The 25,517-nt window shown below is 49.5% G+C and overlaps 1 protein-coding gene across 4 annotated transcripts in view; it reads left to right on the forward strand.

The window, feature by feature from the left end:
* Positions 1-25,517, forward strand: part of LOC106591037 (palmitoyltransferase ZDHHC1) — a 203,627-nt gene that overhangs the window by 159,147 nt on the left and 18,963 nt on the right. For all 4 annotated transcript variants that reach the window (XM_045689759.2, XM_045689758.2, XM_045689761.2 and 1 more), the window contains one exon: positions 22,051-22,142. In XM_045689759.2, the coding sequence (XP_045545715.1) occupies positions 22,051-22,142 (92 nt within the window). The remainder of the gene's footprint in view (positions 1-22,050; positions 22,143-25,517) is intronic.

A 25,517-nucleotide genomic window follows, 5' to 3' on the forward strand; every position in this document is an offset into this window, starting at 1 on the left:
TAGTTACTGATCCGGGCTTCACACATGTCCTGGTAGTTACTGACCCTGGCTTCACATGTGTCCAGGTAGTTACTGACCCTGGCTTCACACGTGTCCTGGTAGTTATTGACCCTGGCTTCACATGTGTCCTGATAGTTACTGACCCTGGCTTCACACGTGTAGTGATAGTTACTGACCCTGGCTTCACATGTGTCCTGGTAGTTACTGACCCTGGCTTCACGCGTGTCCTGGTAGTTACTTACCCTGGCTTCACACGTGTAGTGATAGTTACTGACCCTGGCTTCACACGTGTCCTGATAGTTACTGACCCTGGCTTCACACGTGTCCTGATAGTTACTGACCCTGGCTTCACACGTGTAGTGATAGTTACTGACCCTGGCTTCACACGTGTAGTGATAGTTACTGACCCTGGCTTCACACGTGTCCTGGTAGTTACTGGCCCTGGCTTCACACGTGTAGTGATAGTTACTGACCCTGGCTTAACACGTGTCCTGGTAGTTACGTATCCTGGATTCACACGTGTAGTGGTAGTTACTGACCCTGGCTTCACACGTGTAGTGATAGTTACTGACCCTGGCTTCACACGTGTCCTGGTAGTTACTGATCCTGGCTTCACACTTGTAGTGATAGTTACTGACCCTGGCTTCACACGTGTCCTGATAGTTACTGACCCTGGCTTCACACGTGTCCTGGTAGTTACTTATCCTGGCTTCACACATGTAGTGGTAGTTACTGACCCTGGCTTCACACGTGTAGTGATAGTTACTTACCCTGGCTTCACACGTGTCCTGGTAGTTACTGACCCTGGCTTCACACGTGTAGTGATAGTTACTGACCCTGGCTTCACACATGTCCTGGTAGTTACTGACCCTGGCTTCACACGTGTCCTGGTAGTTACTGACCCTGGCTTCACACGTGTCCTGGTAGTTACTGATCCTGGCTTCACACGTGTCCTGGTAGTTACTGACCCTGGCTTCACATGTGTCCTGATAGTTACTGACCCTGGCTTCACACGTGTCCTGATAGTTACTGATCCTGGCTTCACACGTGTCCTGATAGTTACTGACCCTGGCTTCACACGTGACCTGGTAGTTACTGACCCTGGCTTCAAACGTGTCCTGATAGTTACTGACCCTGGCTTCACACGTGTCCTGGTAGTTACTGACCCTGGCTTCACACATGTAGTGATAGTTACTGACCCTGGCTTCACACGTGTCCTGGTAGTTACTGACCCTGGCTTCACACGTGTCTTGGTAGTTACTGTCCCTGGCTTCACATGTGTCCTGATAGTTACTGACCCTGGCTTCACACGTGTAGTGATAGTTACTGACCCTGGCTTCACACGTGTCCTGGTAGTTACTGACCCTGGCTTCACACGTGTCCTGGTAGATACTGACCCTGGTTTCACACGTGTCCTGATAGTTTCTGACCCTGGCTTCACACGTGTAGTGATAGTTACTGACCCTGGCTTCACACTTGTAGTGATAGTTACTGGTCCTGTCTTCACACGTGTAGTGATTGTTACTGACCCTGGCTTCACACGTGTCCTGGTAGTTACTGACCCTGGCTTCACACATGTCCGGATAGTTACTGACCCTGGCTTCACACGTGTCCTGGTAGTTACTGACCCTGGCTTCACACGTATAGTGATAGTTACTGACCCTGGCTTCACACGTGTCCTGGTAGTTACTGACCCTGGCTTCACACGTGTAGTGATAGTTACTGACCCTGGCTTAACACGTGTCCTGGTAGTTACGTATCCTGGCTTCACACGTGTAGTGGTAGTTACTGACCCTGGCTTCACACGTGTAGTGATAGTTACTGACCCTGGCTTCACACGTGTCCTTGTAGTTACTGATCCTGGCTTCACACGTGTAGTGATAGTTACTGACCCTGGCTTCACACGTGTCCTGGTAGTTACTGACCCTGGCTTCACACTTGTCCTGGTAGTTACTGTACCTGGCTTCACACGTGTCCTGATAGTTACTGACCCTGGCTTCACACGTGTAGTGATAGTTACTGACCCTGGCTTCACACGTGTCCTGGTAGTTACTGATCCGGGCTTCACACGTGTAGTGATAGTTACTGACCCTGGCTTCACACGTGTCCTGGTAGTTAGTGTCCCTGGCTTCACACGTGTCCTGGTAGTTACTGACCCTGGCTTCACACGTGTCCTGGTAGTTAGTGTCCCTGGCTTCACACGTGTCCTGGTAGTTACTGACCCTGGCTTCACATGTGTAATGATAGTTAATGACCCTGGCTTCACACGTGTAGTGATAGTTACTGACCCTGGCTTCACACGTGTCCTGGTAGTTACTGACCCTGGCTTCACACGTGTCCTGGTAGTTACTGACCCAGCTTCACACGTGTAGTGATAGTTACTGACCCTGGCTTCACACGTGTCCTGGTAGTTACTGACCCTGGCTTCACACGTGTCCTGATAGTTACTGACCCTGGCTTCACACGTGTCATGATAGTTACTGACCCTGGCTTCACACGTGTCATGATAGTTACTGACCCTGGCTTCACACGTGTCCTTGTAGTTCCTGACCATGGCTTCACACATGTCCTGGTAGTTACTTATCCTGGCTTCACACGTGTAGTGATAGTTACTGACCCTGGCTTCACACGTGTCCTGGTAGTTACTGACCCTGGCTTCACACGTGTCCTGGTTGTTACTGACCCTGGTTTCACACGTGTCCTGGTAGTTACTGACCCTGGCTTCACACGTGTAGTGATAGTTACTTACCCTGGCTTCACACGTGTCCTGGTAGTTACTGACCCTGGCTTCACACGTGTAGTGATATTTACTGACCCTGGCTTCACACGTGTCCTGGTAGTTACTGACCCTGGCTTCACACGTGTCCTGGTAGTTACTGACCCTGGCTTCACACGTGTCCTGGTAGTTACTGATCCTGGCTTCACACGTGTCCTGGTAGTTACTTTACCCTGGCTTCACACGTGTCCTGATAGTTACTGACCCTGGCTTCACACGTGTCCTGATAGTTACTGACCCTGGCTTCACACGTGTCCTGATAGTTACTGACCTTGGCTTCACACGTGACCTGGTAGTTACTGACCCTGGCTTCACACGTGTCCTGATAGTTACTGACCCTGGCTTCACACGTGTCCTGGTAGTTACTGACCCTGGCTTCACACATGTAGTGATAGTTACTGACCCTGGCTTCAGACGTGTAGTGATAGTTACTGACCCTGGCTTCACACGTGTAGTGATAGTTACTGACCCTGGCTTCACACGTGTCCTGGTAGTTACTGACCCTGGCTTCACACGTGACCTGGTAGTTACTGACCCTGGCTTCAAACGTGTCCTGATAGTTACTGACCCTGGCTTCACATGTGTCCTGGTAGTTACTGATCCTGGCTTCACACGTGTAGTGATAGTTACTGACCCTGGCTTCACTCGTGTCTTGGTAGTTACTGACCCTGGCTTCACACGTGTCCTGATAGTTACTGACCCTGGCTTCACACGTGTCATGATAGTTACTGACCCTGGCTTCACACGTGTCATGATAGTTACTGACCCTGGCTTCACACGTGTCCTTGTAGTTCCTGACCATGGCTTCACACATGTCCTGGTAGTTACTTATCCTGGCTTCACACGTGTAGTGATAGTTACTGACCCTGGCTTCACACGTGTCCTGGTAGTTACTGACCCTGGCTTCACACGTGTCCTGGTTGTTACTGACCCTGGTTTCACACGTGTCCTGGTAGTTACTGACCCTGGCTTCACACGTGTAGTGATAGTTACTTACCCTGGCTTCACACGTGTCCTGGTAGTTACTGACCCTGGCTTCACACGTGTAGTGATATTTACTGACCCTGGCTTCACACGTGTCCTGGTAGTTACTGACCCTGGCTTCACACGTGTCCTGGTAGTTACTGACCCTGGCTTCACACGTGTCCTGGTAGTTACTGATCCTGGCTTCACACGTGTCCTGGTAGTTACTTTACCCTGGCTTCACACGTGTCCTGATAGTTACTGACCCTGGCTTCACACGTGTCCTGATAGTTACTGACCCTGGCTTCACACGTGTCCTGATAGTTACTGACCTTGGCTTCACACGTGACCTGGTAGTTACTGACCCTGGCTTCACACGTGTCCTGATAGTTACTGACCCTGGCTTCACACGTGTCCTGGTAGTTACTGACCCTGGCTTCACACATGTAGTGATAGTTACTGACCCTGGCTTCAGACGTGTAGTGATAGTTACTGACCCTGGCTTCACACGTGTAGTGATAGTTACTGACCCTGGCTTCACACGTGTCCTGGTAGTTACTGACCCTGGCTTCACACGTGACCTGGTAGTTACTGACCCTGGCTTCAAACGTGTCCTGATAGTTACTGACCCTGGCTTCACATGTGTCCTGGTAGTTACTGATCCTGGCTTCACACGTGTAGTGATAGTTACTGACCCTGGCTTCACTCGTGTCTTGGTAGTTACTGACCCTGGCTTCACATGTGTCCTGATAGTTACTGACCCTGGCTTCACACGTGTAGTGATAGTTAATGACCCTGGCTTCACACGTGTCCTGGTAGTTACTGACCCTGGCTTCACACGTGTCCTGGTAGTTACTGACCCTGGTTTCACACGTGTCCTGATAGTTTCTGACCCTGGCTTCACACGTGTAGTGATAGTTACTGACCCCGGCTTCACACGTGTAGTGATAGTTACTGATTCTGGCTTCACACGTGTAGTGATAGTTACCGACCCTGGCTTCACACGTGTCCTGGTAGTTACTGACCCTGGCTTCACACGTGTCCGGATAGTTACTGACCCTGGCTTCACACGTGTCCTGGTATTACTGACCCTGGCTTCACACGTATAGTGATAGTTACTGACCCTGGCTTCACACGTGTAGTGAATGTTACTGTCCCTGGCTTCACACGTGTAGTGATAGTTACTGACCCTGGCTTCACACGTGTCCTGGTAGTTACTGACCCTGGCTTCACACATGTCCTGGTAGTTACTGACCCTGGCTTCACACGTGTCCTGATAGTTACTGACCCTGGCTTCACACATGTCCTGGTAGTTACTGACCCTGGCTTCACACGTGTCCTGGTAGTTACTGACCCTGGCTTCACACGTGTCCTGGTAGTTACTGACCCTGGCTTCACACGTGTCCTGATAGTTACTGACCCTGGCTTCACACGTGTCATGATAGTTACTGACCCTGGCTTCACACGTGTCATGATAGTTACTGACCCTGGCTTCACACGTGTCCTTGTAGTTCCTGACCATGGCTTCACACATGTCCTGGTAGTTACTTATCCTGGCTTCACACGTGTAGTGATAGTTACTGACCCTGGCTTCACACGTGTCCTGGTAGTTACTGACCCTGGCTTCACACGTGTCCTGGTAGTTACTGACCCTGGTTTCACACGTGTCCTGGTAGTTACTGACCCTGGCTTCACACGTGTAGTGATAGTTACTGACCCTGGCTTCACACGTGTCCTGATAGTTACTGACCCTGGCTTCACACGTGTCCTGGTAGTTACTAATCCTGGCTTCACACATGTAGTGGTAGTTACTGACCCTGGCTTCACACGTGTAGTGATAGTTACTTACCCTGGCTTCACACGTGTCCTGTTAGTTACTGACCCTGGCTTCACACGTGTAGTGATAGTTACTGACCCTGGCTTCACACGTGTCCTGGTAGTTACTGAGCCTGGCTTCACACGTGTCCTGGTAGTTACTGACCCTGGCTTCACACGTGTCCTGGTAGTTACTGATCCTGGCTTCACACGTGTCCTGGTAGTTACTGACCCTGGCTTCACACGTGTCCTGATAGTTACTGACCCTGGCTTCACACGTGTCCTGATAGTTACTGACCCTGGCTTCACACGTGTCCTGATAGTTACTGACCTTGACTTCACACGTGACCTGGTAGTTACTGACCCTGGCTTCACACGTGTCCTGATAGTTACTGACCCTGGCTTCACACGTGTCCTGGTAGTTACTGACCCTGGCTTCACACATGTAGTGATAGTTACTGACCCTGGCTTCACACGTGTAGTGATAGTTCCTGACCCTGGCTTCACACGTGTAGTGATAGTTACTGACCCTGGCTTCACACGTGTCCTGGTAGTTACTGACCCTGGCTTCACACGTGACCTGGTAGTTACTGACCCTGGCTTCGAACGTGTCCTGATAGTTACTGCCCTGGCTTCACACGTGTCCTGGTAGTTACTGACCCTGGCTTCACACGTGTAGTGATAGTTACTGACCCTGGCTTCACACGTGTCCTGGTAGTTACTGACCCTTGCTTCACACGTGTCCTGGTAGTTACTGACCCTGGCTTCACACGTGTAGTGATAGTTAATGACCCTGGCTTCACACGTGTCCTGGTAGTTACTGACCCTGGCTTCACACGTGTCCTGGTAGTTACTGACCCTGGTTTCACACGTGTCCTGATAGTTTCTGACCCTGGCTTCACACGTGTAGTGATAGTTACTGACCCTGGCTTCACACGTGTAGTGATAGTTACTGATTCTGGCTTCACACGTGTAGTGATAGTTACCGACCCTGGCTTCACACGTGTCCTGGTAGTTACTGACCCTGGCTTCACACGTGTCCGGATAGTTACTGACCCTGGCTTCACACGTGTCCTGGTAGTTACTGACCCTGGCTTCACACGTATAGTGATAGTTACTGACCCTGGCTTCACACGTGTAGTGAATGTTACTGTCCCTGGCTTCACACGTGTAGTGAATGTTACTGACCCTGGCTTCACACGTGTCCTGGTAGTTACTGACCCTGGCTTCACACGTGTAGTGATAGTTACTGACCCTGGCTTAACACGTGTCCTGGTAGTTACGTATCCTGGCTTCACACGTGTAGTGGTAGTTACTGACCCTGGCTTCACACGTGTAGTGATAGTTACTGACCCTGGCTTCACACGTGTCCTGGTAGTTACTGATCCTGGCTTCACACTTGTAGTGATAGTTACTGACCCTGGCTTCACACGTGTCCTGGTAGTTACTGACCCTGGCTTCACACATGTACTGGTAGTTACTGATCCTGGCTTCACACGTGTCCTGATAGTTACTGATCCTGGCTTCACACGTGTAGTGGTAGTTACTGACCCTGGCTTCACACGTGTAGTGATAGTTACTGACCCTGGCTTCACACGTGTCCTGGTAGTTACTGACCCTGGCTTCACACGTGTAGTGATAGTTACTGACCCTGGCTTCACACGTGTCCTGGTAGTTACTGACCCTGGCTTCACACGTGTCCTGGTAGTTACTGATCCTGGCTTCACACGTGTAGTGGTAGTTACTGACCCTGGCTTCACACGTGTCCTGGTAGTTACTGACCCTGGTTTCACACGTGTCCTGGTACTTACTGTACCTGGCTTCACACGTGTCCTGATAGTTACTGACCCTGGCTTCACACGTGTAGTGATAGTTACTGACCCTGGCTTCACACGTGTCCTGGTAGTTAATGATCCGGGCTTCACACGTGTAGTGATAGTTACTGACCCTGGCTTCACACGTGTCCTGGTAGTTACTGACCCTGGCTTCACACGTGTCCTGGTAGTTACTGACCCTGGCTTCACACGTGTCCTGGTAGTTACTGACCTTGGCTTCACACGTGTCCTGATAGTTACTGACCCTGGCTTCACACGTGTCCTGGTAGTTACTGACCCTGGCTTCACACGTGTCCTGGTAGTTACTGACCCTGGCTTCACACGTGTCCTGGTTGTTACTGACCCTGGCTTCACACGTGTCCTGGTTGTTACTGACCCTGGCTTCACACGTGTCCTGGTAGTTACTGACCCTTGCTTCACACGTGTCCTGGTAGTTACTGACCCTGGCTTCACACGTGTCCTGGTAGTTACTGACCCTGGCTTCACACGTGTCCTGGTAGTTACTGACCCTGGTTTCACACGTGTCCTGATAGTTACTGACCCTGGCTTCACACATGTAGTGATAGTTACTGACCCTGGCTTCACACGTGTAGTGATAGTTCCTGACCCTGGCTTCACACGTGTAGTGATAGTTACTGACCCTGGCTTCACACGTGTCCTGGTAGTTACTGACCCTGGCTTCACACGTGACCTGGTAGTTACTGACCCTGGCTTCAAACGTGTCCTGATAGTTACTGCCCTGGCTTCACACGTGTCCTGGTAGTTACTGACCCTGGCTTCACACGTGTAGTGATAGTTACTGACCCTGGCTTCACACGTGTCCTGGTAGTTACTGACCCTTGCTTCACACGTGTCCTGGTAGTTACTGACCCTGGCTTCACACGTGTAGTGATAGTTAATGACCCTGGCTTCACACGTGTCCTGGTAGTTACTGACCCTGGCTTCACACGTGTCCTGGTAGTTACTGACCCTGGTTTCACACGTGTCCTGATAGTTTCTGACCCTGGCTTCACACGTGTAGTGATAGTTACTGACCCTGGCTTCACACGTGTAGTGATAGTTACTGATTCTGGCTTCACACGTGTAGTGATAGTTACCGACCCTGGCTTCACACGTGTCCTGGTAGTTACTGACCCTGGCTTCACACGTGTCCGGATAGTTACTGACCCTGGCTTCACACGTGTCCTGGTAGTTACTGACCCTGGCTTCACACGTGTCCGGATAGTTACTGACCCTGGCTTCACACGTGTCCTGGTAGTTACTGACCCTGGCTTCACACGTATAGTGATAGTTACTGACCCTGGCTTCACACGTGTAGTGAATGTTACTGTCCCTGGCTTCACACGTGTAGTGAATGTTACTGACCCTGGCTTCACACGTGTCCTGGTAGTTACTGACCCTGGCTTCACACGTGTAGTGATAGTTACTGACCCTGGCTTAACACGTGTCCTGGTAGTTACGTATCCTGGCTTCACACGTGTAGTGGTAGTTACTGACCCTGGCTTCACACGTGTAGTGATAGTTACTGACCCTGGCTTCACACGTGTCCTGGTAGTTACTGATCCTGGCTTCACACTTGTAGTGATAGTTACTGACCCTGGCTTCACACGTGTCCTGGTAGTTACTGACCCTGGCTTCACACATGTACTGGTAGTTACTGATCCTGGCTTCACACGTGTCCTGATAGTTACTGATCCTGGCTTCACACGTGTAGTGGTAGTTACTGACCCTGGCTTCACACGTGTAGTGATAGTTACTGACCCTGGCTTCACACGTGTCCTGGTAGTTACTGACCCTGGCTTCACACGTGTAGTGATAGTTACTGACCCTGGCTTCACACGTGTCCTGGTAGTTACTGACCCTGGCTTCACACGTGTCCTGGTAGTTACTGATCCTGGCTTCACACGTGTAGTGGTAGTTACTGACCCTGGCTTCACACGTGTCCTGGTAGTTACTGACCCTGGTTTCACACGTGTCCTGGTACTTACTGTACCTGGCTTCACACGTGTCCTGATAGTTACTGACCCTGGCTTCACACGTGTAGTGATAGTTACTGACCCTGGCTTCACACGTGTCCTGGTAGTTAATGATCCGGGCTTCACACGTGTAGTGATAGTTACTGACCCTGGCTTCACACGTGTCCTGGTAGTTACTGACCCTGGCTTCACACGTGTCCTGGTAGTTACTGACCCTGGCTTCACACGTGTCCTGGTAGTTACTGACCTTGGCTTCACACGTGTCCTGATAGTTACTGACCCTGGCTTCACACGTGTCCTGGTAGTTACTGACCCTGGCTTCACACGTGTCCTGGTAGTTACTGACCCTGGCTTCACACGTGTCCTGGTTGTTACTGACCCTGGCTTCACACGTGTCCTGGTTGTTACTGACCCTGGCTTCACACGTGTCCTGGTAGTTACTGACCCTTGCTTCACACGTGTCCTGGTAGTTACTGACCCTGGCTTCACACGTGTCCTGGTAGTTACTGACCCTGGCTTCACACGTGTCCTGGTAGTTACTGACCCTGGTTTCACACGTGTCCTGATAGTTACTGACCCTGGCTTCACACATGTAGTGATAGTTACTGACCCTGGCTTCACACGTGTAGTGATAGTTCCTGACCCTGGCTTCACACGTGTAGTGATAGTTACTGACCCTGGCTTCACACGTGTCCTGGTAGTTACTGACCCTGGCTTCACACGTGACCTGGTAGTTACTGACCCTGGCTTCAAACGTGTCCTGATAGTTACTGCCCTGGCTTCACACGTGTCCTGGTAGTTACTGACCCTGGCTTCACACGTGTAGTGATAGTTACTGACCCTGGCTTCACACGTGTCCTGGTAGTTACTGACCCTTGCTTCACACGTGTCCTGGTAGTTACTGACCCTGGCTTCACACGTGTAGTGATAGTTAATGACCCTGGCTTCACACGTGTCCTGGTAGTTACTGACCCTGGCTTCACACGTGTCCTGGTAGTTACTGACCCTGGTTTCACACGTGTCCTGATAGTTTCTGACCCTGGCTTCACACGTGTAGTGATAGTTACTGACCCTGGCTTCACACGTGTAGTGATAGTTACTGATTCTGGCTTCACACGTGTAGTGATAGTTACCGACCCTGGCTTCACACGTGTCCTGGTAGTTACTGACCCTGGCTTCACACGTGTCCGGATAGTTACTGACCCTGGCTTCACACGTGTCCTGGTAGTTACTGACCCTGGCTTCACACGTATAGTGATAGTTACTGACCCTGGCTTCACACGTGTAGTGAATGTTACTGTCCCTGGCTTCACACGTGTAGTGAATGTTACTGACCCTGGCTTCACACGTGTCCTGGTAGTTACTGACCCTGGCTTCACACGTGTAGTGATAGTTACTGACCCTGGCTTAACACGTGTCCTGGTAGTTACGTATCCTGGCTTCACACGTGTAGCGGTAGTTACTGACCCTGGCTTCACACGTGTAGTGATAGTTACTGACCCTGGCTTCACACGTGTCCTGGTAGTTACTGATCCTGGCTTCACACTTGTAGTGATAGTTACTGACCCTGGCTTCACACGTGTCCTGGTAGTTACTGACCCTGGCTTCACACATGTACTGGTAGTTACTGATCCTGGCTTCACACGTGTCCTGATAGTTACTGATCCTGGCTTCACACGTGTAGTGGTAGTTACTGACCCTGGCTTCACACGTGTAGTGATAGTTACTGACCCTGGCTTCACACGTGTCCTGGTAGTTACTGACCCTGGCTTCACACGTGTAGTGATAGTTACTGACCCTGGCTTCACACGTGTCCTGGTAGTTACTGACCCTGGCTTCACACGTGTCCTGGTAGTTAATGATCCGGGCTTCACACGTGTAGTGATAGTTACTGACCCTGGCTTCACACGTGTCCTGGTAGTTACTGACCCTGGCTTCACACGTGTCCTGGTAGTTACTGACCCTGGCTTCACACGTGTCCTGGTAGTTACTGACCTTGGCTTCACACGTGTCCTGATAGTTACTGACCCTGGCTTCACACGTGTCCTGGTAGTTACTGACCCTGGCTTCACACGTGTCCTGGTAGTTACTGACCCTGGCTTCACACGTGTCCTGGTTGTTACTGACCCTGGCTTCACACGTGTCCTGGTTGTTACTGACCCTGGCTTCACACGTGTCCTGGTAGTTACTGACCCTTGCTTCACACGTGTCCTGGTAGTTACTGACCCTGGCTTCACACGTGTCCTGGTAGTTACTGACCCTGGCTTCACACGTGTCCTGGTAGTTACTGACCCTGGTTTCACACGTGTCCTGATAGTTACTGACCCTCGCTTCACACGTGTAGTGATAGTTACTGACCCTGGCTTCACACGTGTCCTGATAGTTACTGACCCTGGCTTCACACGTGTCCTGATAGTTACTGACCCTGGCTTCACACGTGTAGTGATAGTTACTGACCCTGGCTTCACACGTGTAGTGATAGTTACTGACCCTGGCTTCACACGTGTCCTGGTAGTTACTGGCCCTGGCTTCACACGTGTAGTGATAGTTACTGACCCTGGCTTAACACGTGTCCTGGTAGTTACGTATCCTGGATTCACACGTGTAGTGGTAGTTACTGACCCTGGCTTCACACGTGTAGTGATAGTTACTGACCCTGGCTTCACACGTGTCCTGGTAGTTACTGATCCTGGCTTCACACTTGTAGTGATAGTTACTGACCCTGGCTTCACACGTGTCCTGATAGTTACTGACCCTGGCTTCACACGTGTCCTGGTAGTTACTTATCCTGGCTTCACACATGTAGTGGTAGTTACTGACCCTGGCTTCACACGTGTAGTGATAGTTACTTACCCTGGCTTCACACGTGTCCTGGTAGTTACTAACCCTGGCTTCACACGTGTAGTGATAGTTACTGACCCTGGCTTCACACATGTCCTGGTAGTTACTGACCCTGGCTTCACACGTGTCCTGGTAGTTACTGACCCTGGCTTCACACGTGTCCTGTTAGTTACTGATCCTGGCTTCACACGTGTCCTGGTAGTTACTGACCCTGGCTTCACACGTGTCCTGATATTTACTGACCCTGGCTTCACACGTGTCCTGATAGTTACTGACCCTGGCTTCACACGTGTCCTGATAGTTACTGACCCTGGCTTCACACGTGTCCTGGTAGTTACTGACCCTGGCTTCACACATGTAGTGATAGTTACTGACCCTGGCTTCACACTTGTAGTGATAGTTACTGACCCTGGCTTCACACGTGTAGTGATAGTTACTGACCCTGGCTTCACACGTGTCCTGGTAGTTACTGACCCTGGCTTCACACGTGACCTGGTAGTTACTGACCCTGGCTTCAAACGTGTCCTGATAGTTACTGACCCTGGCTTCACATGTGTCCTGGTAGTTACTGACCCTGGCTTCACACGTGTAGTGATAGTTACTGACCCTGGCTTCACACGTGTAGTGATAGTTACTGACCCTGGCTTCACACGTGTCCTGGTAGTTACTGACCCTGGCTTCACACGTGTCTTGGTAGTTACTGTCCCTGGCTTCACATGTGTCCTGATAGTTACTGACCCTGGCTTCACACGTGTAGTGATAGTTAATGACCCTGGCTTCACACGTGTCCTGGTAGTTACTGAACCTGGCTTCACACGTGTCCTGGTAGTTACTGACCCTGGCTTCACATGTGTCCTGGTAGTTACTGACCCTGGCTTCACACGTGTAGTGATAGTTACTGACCCTGGCTTCACACGTGTAGTGATAGTTAATGACCCTGGCTTCACACGTGTCCTGGTAGTTACTGAACCTGGCTTCACACGTGTCCTGGTAGTTACTGACCCTGGCTTCACATGTGTCCTGGTAGTTACTGACCCTGGCTTCACACGTGTAGTGATAGTTACTGACCCTGGCTTCACACGTGTAGTGATAGTTACTGACCCTGGCTTCACACGTGTCCTGGTAGTTACTGACCCTGGCTTCACACGTGTCTTGGTAGTTACTGTCCCTGGCTTCACATGTGTCCTGATAGTTACTGACCCTGGCTTCACACGTGTAGTGATAGTTAATGACCCTGGCTTCACACGTGTCCTGGTAGTTACTGAACCTGGCTTCACACATGTCCTGGTAGTTACTGACCCTGGTTTCACACGTGTCCTGATAGTTTCTGACCCTGGCTTCACACGTGTAGTGATAGTTACTGACCCTGGCTTCACACGTGTAGTGATAGTTACTGATTCTGGCTTCACACGTGTAGTGATAGTTACCGACCCTGGCTTCACACGTGTCCTGGTAGTTACTGACCCTGGCTTCACACGTGTCCGGATAGTTACTGACCCTGGCTTCACACGTGTCCTGGTAGTTACTGACCCTGGCTTCACACGTATAGTGATAGTTACTGACCCTGGCTTCACACGTGTAGTGAATGTTACTGTCCCTGGCTTCACACGTGTAGTGAATGTTACTGTCCCTGGCTTCACACGTGTAGTGATAGTTACTGACCCTGGCTTCACACGTGTACTGGTAGTTACTGACCCTGGCTTCACACGTGTAGTGATAGTTACTGACCCTGGCTTAACACGTGTCCTGGTAGTTACGTATCCTGGCTTCACACGTGTAGTGGTAGTTACTGACCCTGGCTTCACACGTGTAGTGATAGTTACTGACCCTGGCTTCACACGTGTCCTGGTAGTTACTGATCCTGGCTTCACACTTGTAGTGATAGTTACTGACCCTGGCTTCACACGTGTCCTGGTAGTTACTGACCCTGGCTTCACACATGTACTGGTAGTTACTGACCCTGGCTTCACACGTGTCCTGATAGTTACTGACCCTGGCTTCACACGTGTCCTGATAGTTACTGACCCTGGCTTCACACGTGTAGTGATAGTTACTGACCCTGGCTTCACACGTGTAGTGATAGTTACTGACCCTGGCTTCACACGTGTCCTGGTAGTTACTGGCCCTGGCTTCACACATGTAGTGATAGTTACTGACCCTGGCTTAACACGTGTCCTGGTAGTTACGTATCCTGGCTTCACACGTGTAGTGGTAGTTACTGACCCTGGCTTCACACGTGTAGTGATAGTTACTGACCCTGGCTTCACACGTGTCCTGGTAGTTACTGATCCTGGCTTCACACTTGTAGTGATAGTTACTGACCCTGGCTTCACACGTGTCTTGATAGTTACTGACCCTGGCTTCACACGTGTCCTGGTAGTTACTGACCCTGGCTTTACACGTGTCCTGGTAGTTACTGACCCTGGCTTCACACGTGTCCTGGTAGTTACTGACCTTGGCTTCACACGTGTCCTAATAGTTACTGACCCTGGCTTCACACGTGTCCTGGTAGTTACGTATCCTGGCTTCACACGTGTAGTGGTAGTTACTGACCCTGGCTTCACACGTGTAGTGATAGTTACTGACCCTGGCTTCACACGTGTCCTGGTAGTTACTGATCCTGGCTTCACACTTGTAGTGATAGTTACTGACCCTGGCTTCACACGTGTCCTGGTAGTTACTGACCCAGGCTTCACACATGTACTGGTAGTTACTGATCCTGGCTTCACACGTGTCCTGATAGTTACTGATCCTGGCTTCACACGTGTAGTGGTAGTTACTGACCCTGGCTTCACACGTGTAGTGATAGTTACTGACCCTGGCTTCACACGTGTCCTGGTAGTTACTGACCCTGGCTTCACACGTGTAGTGATAGTTACTGACCCTGGCTTCACACGTGTCCTGGTAGTTACTGACCCTGGCTTCACACGTGTCCTGGTAGTTACTGATCCTGGCTTCACACGTGTAGTGGTAGTTACTGACCCTGGCTTCACACGTGTCCTGGTAGTTACTGACCCTGGTTTCACACGTGTCCTGGTACTTACTGTACCTGGCTTCACACGTGTCCTGATAGTTACTGACCCTGGCTTCACACGTGTAGTGATAGTTACTGACCCTGGCTTCACACGTGTCCTGGTAGTTAATGATCCGGGCTTCACACGTGTAGTGATAGTTACTGACCCTGGCTTCACACGTGTCCTGGTAGTTACTGACCCTGGCTTCACACGTGTCCTGGTAGTTACTGACCCTGGCTTCACACGTGTCCTGGTAGTTACTGACCTTGGCTTCACACGTGTCCTGATAGTTACTGACCCTGGCTTCACACGTGTCCTGGTAGTTACTGACCCTGGCTTCACACGTGTCCTGGTAGTTACTGACCCTGGCTTCAAACGTGTCCTGATAGTTACTGACCCTGGCTTCACACGTGTCCTGGTAGTTACTGACCCTGGCTTCACACGTGTAGTGATAGTTACTGACCCTGGCTTCACACGTGTAGTGATAGTTACTGACCCTGGCTTCACACGTGTCCTGGTAGTTACTGACCCTGGCTTCACACGTGTCTTGGTAGTTACTGACCCTGGCTTCACATGTGTCCTGATAGTTACTGACCCTGGCTTCACACGTGTAGTGATAGTTAATGACCCTGGCTTCAAACGTGTCCTGGTAGTTACTGAACCTGGCTTCACACGTGTCCTGGTAGTTACTGACCCTGGTTTCACACGTGTCCTGATAGTTTCTGACCCTGGCTTCACACGTGTAGTGATAGTTACTGACCCTGGCTTCACACGTGTAGTGATAGTTACCGACCCTGGCTTCACACGTGTCCTGGTAGTTACTGACCCTGGCTTCACACGTGTCCGGATAGTTACTGACCCTGGCTTCACACGTGTCCTGGTAGTTACTGACCCTGGCTTCACACGTATAGTGATAGTTACTGACCCTGGCTTCACACGTGTAGTGAATGTTACTCTCCCTGGCTTCACACGTGTAGTGAATGTTACTGTCCCTGGCTTCACACGTGTAGTGATAGTTACTGACCCTGGCTTCACACGTGTCCTGGTAGTTACTGACCCTGGCTTCACACGTGTAGTGATAGTTACTGACCCTGGCTTAACACGTGTCCTGGTAGTTACGTATCCTGGCTTCACACGTGTAGTGGTAGTTACTGACCCTGGCTTCACACGTGTAGTGATAGTTACTGACCCTGGCTTCACACGTGTCCTGGTAGTTACTGATCCTGGCTTCACACTTGTAGTGATAGTTACTGACCCTGGCTTCACACGTGTCCTGGTAGTTACTGACCCTGGCTTCACACATGTACTGGTAGTTACTGATCCTGGCTTCACACGTGTCCTGATAGTTACTGATCCTGGCTTCACACGTGTAGTGGTAGTTACTGACCCTGGCTTCACACGTGTAGTGATAGTTACTGACCCTGGCTTCACACGTGTCCTGGTAGTTACTGACCCTGGCTTCACACGTGTAGTGATAGTTACTGATCCTGGCTTCACACGTGTCCTGGTAGTTACTGACCCTGGCTTCACACGTGTCCTGGTAGTTACTGATCCTGGCTTCACACGTGTAGTGGTAGTTACTGACCCTGGCTTCACACGTGTCCTGGTAGTTACTGACCCTGGTTTCACACGTGTCCTGGTACTTACTGTACCTGGCTTCACACGTGTCCTGATAGTTACTGACCCTGGCTTCACACGTGTAGTGATAGTTACTGACCCTGGCTTCACACGTGTCCTGGTAGTTACTGACCCTGGCTTCACACGTGTCCTGGTAGTTACTGACCCTGGCTTCACACGTGTCCTGGTAGTTACTGACCTTGGCTTCACACGTGTCCTAATAGTTACTGACCCTGGCTTCACACGTGTCCTGGTAGTTACTGACCCTGGCTTCACACGTGTCCTGGTAGTTACTGACCCTGGCTTCACACGTGTCCTGGTAGTTAGTGTCCCTTGCTTCACACGTGTCCTGGTAGTTACTGACCCTGGCTTCACACGTGTCCTGATAGTTAATGACACTGGCTTCACACATGTCCTGGTAGTTACTGACCCTGGCTTCACATGTGTCCTGGTAGTTACTGACCCTGGCTTCACATGTGTAATGATAGTTAATGACCCTGGCTTCACACGTGTAGTGATAGTTACTGACCCTGGCTTCACATGTGTCCTGGTAGTTACTGATCCTGGCTTCACACGTGTCCTGATAGTTACTGACCCTGGCTTCACACGTGTCCTGGTAGTTACTGACCCTGGCTTCACACGTGTCCTGGTAGTTACTGACCCTGGCTTCACACGTGTAGTGATAGTTACTGACCCTGGCTTCACACGTGTCCTGGTAGTTACTGACCTGGCTTCACATGTGTAGTGGTAGTTACTGACCCTGGCTTCACACGTGTAGTCATAGTTACTGACCCAGGGCTTCACACGTGTCCTGGTAGTTACTGACCCTGGCTTCACACGTGTCCTGGTAGTTACTGACCCTGGCTTCACACGTGTCCTGGTTGTTACTGACCCTGGCTTCACACGTGTCCTGGTAGTTACTGACCCTTGCTTCACACGTGTCCTGGTAGTTACTGACCCTGGCTTCACACGTGTCCTGGTAGTTACTGACCCTGGCTTCACACGTGTCCTGGTAGTTACTGACCCTGGTTTCACACGTGTCCTGATAGTTACTGACCCTCGCTTCACATGTGTAGTGATAGTTACTGACCCTGGCTTCACACGTGTCCTGGTAGTTACTGACCCTGGCTTCACACGTGTCCTTTTAGTTACTGACCCTGGCTTCACACGTGTCCTGGTAGTTACTGACCCTGGTTTCACACGTGTCCTGATAGTTACTGACCCTGGCTTCACACGTGTAGTGATAGTTACTGACCCTGGCTTCACACGTGTCCTGGTAGTTACTGATCCGGGCTTCACACATGTCCTGGTAGTTACTGACCCTGGCTTCACATGTGTCCAGGTAGTTACTGACCCTGGCTTCACACGTGTCCTGGTAGTTACTGACCCTGGCTTCACTGGTGTCCTGATAGTTACTGACCCTGGCTTCACACGTGTAGTGATAGTTACTGACCCTGGCTTCACATGTGTCCTGGTAGTTACTGACCCTGGCTTCACGCGTGTCCTGGTAGTTACTTACCCTGGCTTCACACGTGTAGTGATAGTTACTGGCTCTGGCTTCACACGTGTCCTGATAGTTACTGACCCTGGCTTCACACGTGTCCTGATAGTTACTGACCCTGGCTTCACACGTGTAGTGATAGTTACTGACCCTGGCTTCACACGTGTAGTGATAGTTACTGACCCTGGCTTCACACGTGTCCTGGTAGTTACTGGCCCTGGCTTCACACGTGTCCTGGTAGTTACTGGCCCTGGCTTCACACGTGTCCTGGTAGTTACTGACCCTCGCTTCACACGTGACCTGGTAGTTACTGACCCTGGCTTCACACGTGACCTGGTTGTTGCTGTCCCTGGCTTCACACGTGTCCTGATAGTTACTGACCCTGGCTTCACACGTGTCCTAGTAATTACTGACCCTGGCTTCACACGTGTAGTGATAGTTACTGACCCTGGCTTCACACGTGTATTGATAGTTCCTGACCCTGGCTTCACAAAGACACACCTGCCCACAATCAAATGCAGACTTACAAGTACTTACACACACACACCTCCCTGCCCTGTGATCGTTGGCTAGTCTCCCAGTCTGGGCTGCATGCTGGTTTTGGGTAACCGTGGTGACGCTCTGCTAGCCTTGGCGTGGGCTGTCTGGCAGTGACCAAAACCCAGCAGCTAACAGGACGGACACCGACCCACCACCTGCACTTGGCACACACACAAAGAAACCCACTGTGCAGCACACACACACACTCACACACACACACACACACACACACACAGACACACACACACACACAGTAGTCCCGTCAAACCCCAGCTCTGGCCCCGGCCCAGTCCACTCTGGCTGTGGCCCAAATGGCATGGGCTCTGGTTGAAAGTAGTGCATTCTAAAGGGAATATGGCTCTTGTTGAAAGTAGTGCACTATATAGGGAGTAGGGCTCTGGTCTATAGTAGTGCACTATATAGGGAATAGGGTGCCATTTGGGAAGCAATCTCTCTGTCTAACCGAACTATAACCCTCCTTATAAACCACATTGCTCTCCTATAACTCACAGCAGGCTGACAAAACCCACAAGGATTCCTCATAACCAACACCAAGCTGAGCCCTGAAACCTCACCCAGACTCTAACCACCTCCCTGAAACCTCACCCAGACTCTAACCACCTCACTGAAACCTCACTGAAACCTCACCCAGACTGTAACTATCTCACTGAAACCACACCCAGGCTAACCCTCTCACTGAAACCTCACCCAGACTCTAACTATCTCACCAAATACTCACCCAGACTAAAACCATCTCACTGAAACCTCACCCAGATTCTAACCAGCTCACTGAAACCTCACCCAGACTCTAACCACCTCACTGAAACCTCACCCAGACTCTAACCACCTCACTGAAACCTTACCCAGACTCTAACCACCTCACTGAAACCTCACCCAGACTCTAACCATCTCACTGAAACCTCACCCAGACTCTAACCATCTCACTGAAACCTCACCCAGACTCTAACCACCTCACTGAAACCTCATCTCACCCAGACTCTAATCACCTCACTGAAACCTCACCCAGACTCTAATCACCTCACTGAAACCTCACCCAGACTCTAACCACCTCACTGAAACCTCACCCAGACTCTAACCACCTGACTGAAACCTCACCCAGACTCTAACAATCTCACTGAAACCTCACCCAGACTCTAACCACCTCACTGAAACCTCACCCAGACTCTAACCAGCTCACTGAAACCTCACCCAGACTCTAACCCTCTCACTGAAACCTCACCCAGACTCTAACCAGCTCACTGAAACCTCATCTCACCCAGACTCTAATCAGCTCACTGAAACCTCATCTCACCCAGACTCTAATCACCTCACTGAAACCTCACCCAGACTCTAACCACCTCACTGAAACCTCACCCAGACTCTAACCACCTGACTGAAACCTCACCCAGACTCTAACAATCTCACTGAAACCTCACCCAGACTCTAACAATCTCACTGAAACCTCACCCAGACTCTAACCACCTCACTGAAACCTTACCCAGACTCTAACCAGCTCACTGAAACCTCACCCAGACTCTAACCCTCTCACTGAAACCTCACCCAGACTCTAACCAGCTCACTGAAACCTCACCCTGCCAGCCAAACCTGGTAGTTACCAGAACAAGTTAGTATCCTGACCAGACTCTGGTTCTACACTGGTAGTAACCAGAACAAGTTAGTATCCTGACCAGACTCTGGTTCTACACTGGTAGTAACCAGAACAAGTTAGTATCCTGACCAGACTCTGGTTCTACACTGGTAGTTACCAGAACAAGTTAGTATCCTGACCAGACTCTGGTTCTACACTGGTAGTAACCAGAACAAGTTAGTAGCCTGACCAGACTCTGGTTCTACACTGGTAGTTACCAGAACAAGTTATTACCCTGACCAGACTCTGGTTCTACACTGGTAGTAACCAGAACAAGTTAGTATCCTGACCAGACTCTGGTTCTACACTGGTAGTAACCAGAACAAGTTAGTATCCTGACCAGACTCTGGTTCTACACGGGTAGTAACCAGAACAAGTTAGTAGCCTGACCAGACTCTGGTTCTACACTGATAGTAACCAGAACAAGTTAGTATCCTGACCAGACTCTGGTTCTACACTGGTAGTAACCAGAACAAGTTAGTATCCTGACCAGAATCTGGTTCTACACTGGTAGTTACCAGAACAGGTTAGTATCCTGACCAGACTCTGGTTCTACACTGGTAGTTACCAGAACAAGTTATTACCCTGACCAGACTCTGGTTCTACACTGGTAGTTACCAGAACAAGTTAGTATCCTGACCAGACTCTGGTTCTACACTGGTAGTTACCAGAACAAGTTAGTATCCTGACCAGACTCTGGTTCTACACTGGTAGTAACCAGAACAAGTTAGTATCCTGACCAGACTCTGGTTCTACACTGATAGTAACCAGAACAAGTTAGTATCCTGACCAGACTCTGGTTCTACACTGGTAGTAACCAGAACAAGTTAGTATCCTGACCAGAATCTGGTTCTACACTGGTAGTTACCAGAACAGGTTAGTATCCTGACCAGACTCTGGTTCTACACTGGTAGTAACCAGAACAAGTTAGTACCCTGACCAGACTCTGGTTCTACACTGGTAGTTACCAGAACAAGTTAGTTCCCTGACCAGACTCTGGTTCTACACTGGTAGTTACCAGAACAAGTTAGTACCCTGACCAGACTCTGGTTCTATACTAGTAGTTACCTGACCCTCCTTGCTGCAGTCTCTTCAGTCTCTCCTGTACTGTGTCCAGTCAGTGATACCCTCCTTGCTGTAGTCTCTTCAGTCTCTCCTGTACTGTGTCCAGTCAGTGATGCCCAAAGCAACTTGATAAAGTCACAAAGTAAGTTATGAGGCCTGATGAAAGCCCCCCATTTAGCCATTTCACTCTCTCCCTCTCTCTCCCTCTCTCTCCCTCCCTCCCCCTCTCTCCCTCTCCCTCCCCCTCTCTCTCTCTTTCTCCCTCCGTCTTTCTCTCTGTTCTCTCACTCTGTCTTTCTCTCTGTTCTCTCTCTCTCTCTCTCTCTCTCTCCTCTCTCTCTCTCTCTCTCTCTCTCTCTCTCTCTCTCTCTCTCTCTCTCCCCCTCTCCCTCCTTCTCTTTAACTCTCTCTCTCCTCCTTCTCTTTAACACTCTCTCTCTCTCTCTCTCTCTCTCTCAGGACGTAAGCTACTCGGGGACGCTGGGCTATACCAACCCTGAGATGGACGTGGCGGATCCTACCACCATGGCTGCAGCGCAGGGGGGTCTAGAGTGAGTTGTTATTCTGTTCTCTAGTGGTTAAAACCTGTTAGGGCTAGGGGGCAGTATTGACACAGCCGGATAAAAAACGTACCCGATTTAATCTGGTTACTACTCCTGCCCAGTAACTAGAATATGCATATAATTATTGGCTTTGGATAGAAAATACCCTAAAGTTTCTAAAACTGTTTGAATGGTGTCTGTGAGTATAACAGAACTCATATGGCAGGCCAAAACCTGAGAAGATTTCAAGCAGGAAGTGGCCTGTCTGAGAAGTAGTGTTTAATCTTGGCTCTTTTTATTGAAGACTCAGGATCTGTGCAATAACGTGACACTTCCTACGGCTTCCATAGGCTCTCAGAGCCCGGGAAAAAGCTGAACGATATCGAGGCAGGCTCTGGCTGAAACACTTTATCGCTTTTGGCAAGTGGCCACTCAGAGTACTATGGGCTTAGGCGCGTGCCCGAGTCAACCCAATGCTTTCTTTTCCTTTGTCTGTTTACCTAAACGCAGATTCCCGGTCGGAATATTATCGCTTTTTTATGAGAAAAATGGCATAAAAATTGATTTTAAACAGCGGTTGACATGCTTCGAAGTACGGTAATGGAATATTTAGAATTTTTTTGTCACGAATTGCGCCATGCTCGCCACCCTTATTTACCCTTTAGGATAGTGTATTGAACGCATGAACAAAACGCCGCTATTTGGATATAACGATGGATTATTTTGGACCAAACCAACATTTGTTATTGAAGTAGAAGTCCTGGGAGTGCATTCTGACGAAGACGACAAAGGTAATAACATTTTTCTTATAGTAAATCTGACTTTGATGAGTGCTAAACTTGCTGGGTGTCTAAATAGCTAGCCCTGTGATGCCGGGCTATCTACTGAGAATATTGCAAAATGTGCTTTCACCGAAAAGCTATTTTAAAATCGGACATATCGAGTGCATAGAGGAGTTCTGTATCTATAATTCTTAAAATAATTGTTATGCTTTTTGTGAACGTTTATCGTGAGTAATTTAGTAAATTCACCGGCAGTGTTCGGTGGGAATGCTAGTCACATGCTAGTCACATGCTAATGTAAAAAGCTGGTTTTTGATATAAATATGAACTTGATTGAACAAAACATGCATGTATTGTATAACATAATGTCCTAGGGTTGTCATCTGATGAAGATCATCAAAGGTTAGTGCTACATTTAGCTGTGGTTTGGGTTTATGTGACATTATATGCTAGCTTGAAAAATGGGTGTCTGATTATTTCTGGCTGGGTACTCTGCTGACATAATCTAATGTTTTGCTTTCGTTGTAAAGCCTTTTTGAAATCGGACAGTGTGGTTAGATTAACGAGAGTCTTATCTTTAAAATGGTGTAAAATAGTCATATTTTTTTTAAATTGAAGTAATAGCATTTCTAAGGTATTTGAATAACGCGCCACAGGATTCAACTGGCTGTTGAGTAGGTGGGACGCAAGCGTCCCACCTAGCCCATAGAGGTTAAAGTTGCAAAATTCCACTAACTTTCCCATAATTCCCATTGCTGGTTTTCCTGCATGGAGGACTTCTGAAATACCTGCGTATTCCCTCCTGACAGGGATTTCTGGAAAACCTGAGAATTTGGGGAACATTACCAGAATTTTGCAACCCTAGTGGTGGTTCTGAATGAAAAATGGGCATCTCCCCCCCTTTTACTGGCTGCTGGGGTTTCATCCACGCGCCTCAGTACCTCCGGTGCCTTGGACAGCCTTTAATTTGTTTAGTAGTGGTTCTGTAAATCTGCCCGTTACCTCGTTAAAGAATAAACACTTGAATTACTCTTTAGTGGGATGTTCCCCTTTTTAACTGGCTTGTAAAAACTTTATATCTTGTTTTAGTCCAAACACACAGGATGATGTCTGTCTGTAGTACAGAACTGGTTCTATGAGGTTTGGACCGACACTAGTGGGAAAGACAACAGAACTGATTCTATGAGGTTTGGACCGACACTAGTGGGAAAGACAACAGAACTGATTCTATGAGGTTTGGACCGACACTAGTGGGAAAGACAACAGAACTGGTTCTATGAGGTTTGGACCGACACTAGTGGGAAAGACAACAGAACTGGTTCTATGAGGTTTGGACCGACACTAGTGGGAAAGACAACAGAACTGGTTCTATGAGGTTTGGACCGACACTAGTGGGAAAGACAACAGAACTGGTTCTATGAGGTTTGGACCGACACTAGTGGGAAAGACAACAGAACTGGTTCTATGAGGTTTGGACCGACACTAGTGGGAAAGACAACAGAACTGGTTCTATGAGGTTTGGACCGACACTAGTGGGAAAGACAACAGAACTGGTTCTATGAGGTGTGGACCTACACTAGTGGGAAAGACAACAGAACTGGTTCTATGAGGTTTGGACCGACACTAGTGGGAAAGACAACAGAACTGGTTCTATGAGGTTTGGACCTACACTAGTGGGAAAGACAACAGAACTGGTTCTATGAGGTTTGGACCTACACTAGTGGGAAAGACAACAGAACTGGTTCTATAAGGTTTGGACCTACACTAGTGGGACAGACAACAGAACTGGTTATACGAGGTTTGGACCTACACTAGTGGTGTGTTCTGTTCTGTAGTGTGAAGCTGGGCTGTGATGTGTCATGGTGTGTAATGTGACTAATACAATTAGTGTTGTTTGACAGGTCCATAATATCTCTCTGTCTCTCTCTCTCAGTGATCAAATCAAATCAAATTTATTTATATAGCCCTTCGTACATCAGCTGATATCTCAAAGTGCTGTACAGAAACCCAGCCTAAAACCCCAAACAGCAAGCAATGCATGTGAAAGAAGCACGGTGGCTAGGAAAAACTCCCTAGGAAAAACTCCCTAGAAAGGCCAAAAACCTAGGAAGAAACCTAGAGAGGAACCAGGCTATGAGGGGTGGCCAGTCCTCTTCTGGCTGTGCAGGGTGGATATTATAACAGAACATGGTCAAGATGTTAAAATGTTCATAAATGACCAGCATGGTCAAATAAAAATAATCATAGTAGTTGTCGAGGGTGCAACAAGCACGTCCGGTGAACAGGTCAGGGTTCCATAGCCGCAGGCAGAACAGTTGAAACTGGAGCAGCAGCACGGCCAGGTGGACTGGGGACAGCAAGGAGTCATCATGCCAGGTAGTCCTGAGGCATGGTCCTAGGGCTCAGGTCCTCCGAGAGAAAGACAGAAAGAGAGAATTAGAGAGAGCATATTTAAATTCACACAGGACACCGGATAAGACAAGAGAAATACTCCAGATGTAACAGACTGACCCTAGCCCCCCGACACATAAACTACTGCAGCATAAATACTGGAGGCTGAGACAGGAGGGATCAGAAGACACTGTGGCCCCATCCGATGATA

Source organism: Salmo salar, chromosome 11 (assembly GCF_965601325.2).
Source record: "Salmo salar chromosome 11, fSalSal1, whole genome shotgun sequence".
In the NCBI taxonomy this organism is placed as follows: Eukaryota; Metazoa; Chordata; class Actinopteri; order Salmoniformes; family Salmonidae; genus Salmo; species Salmo salar.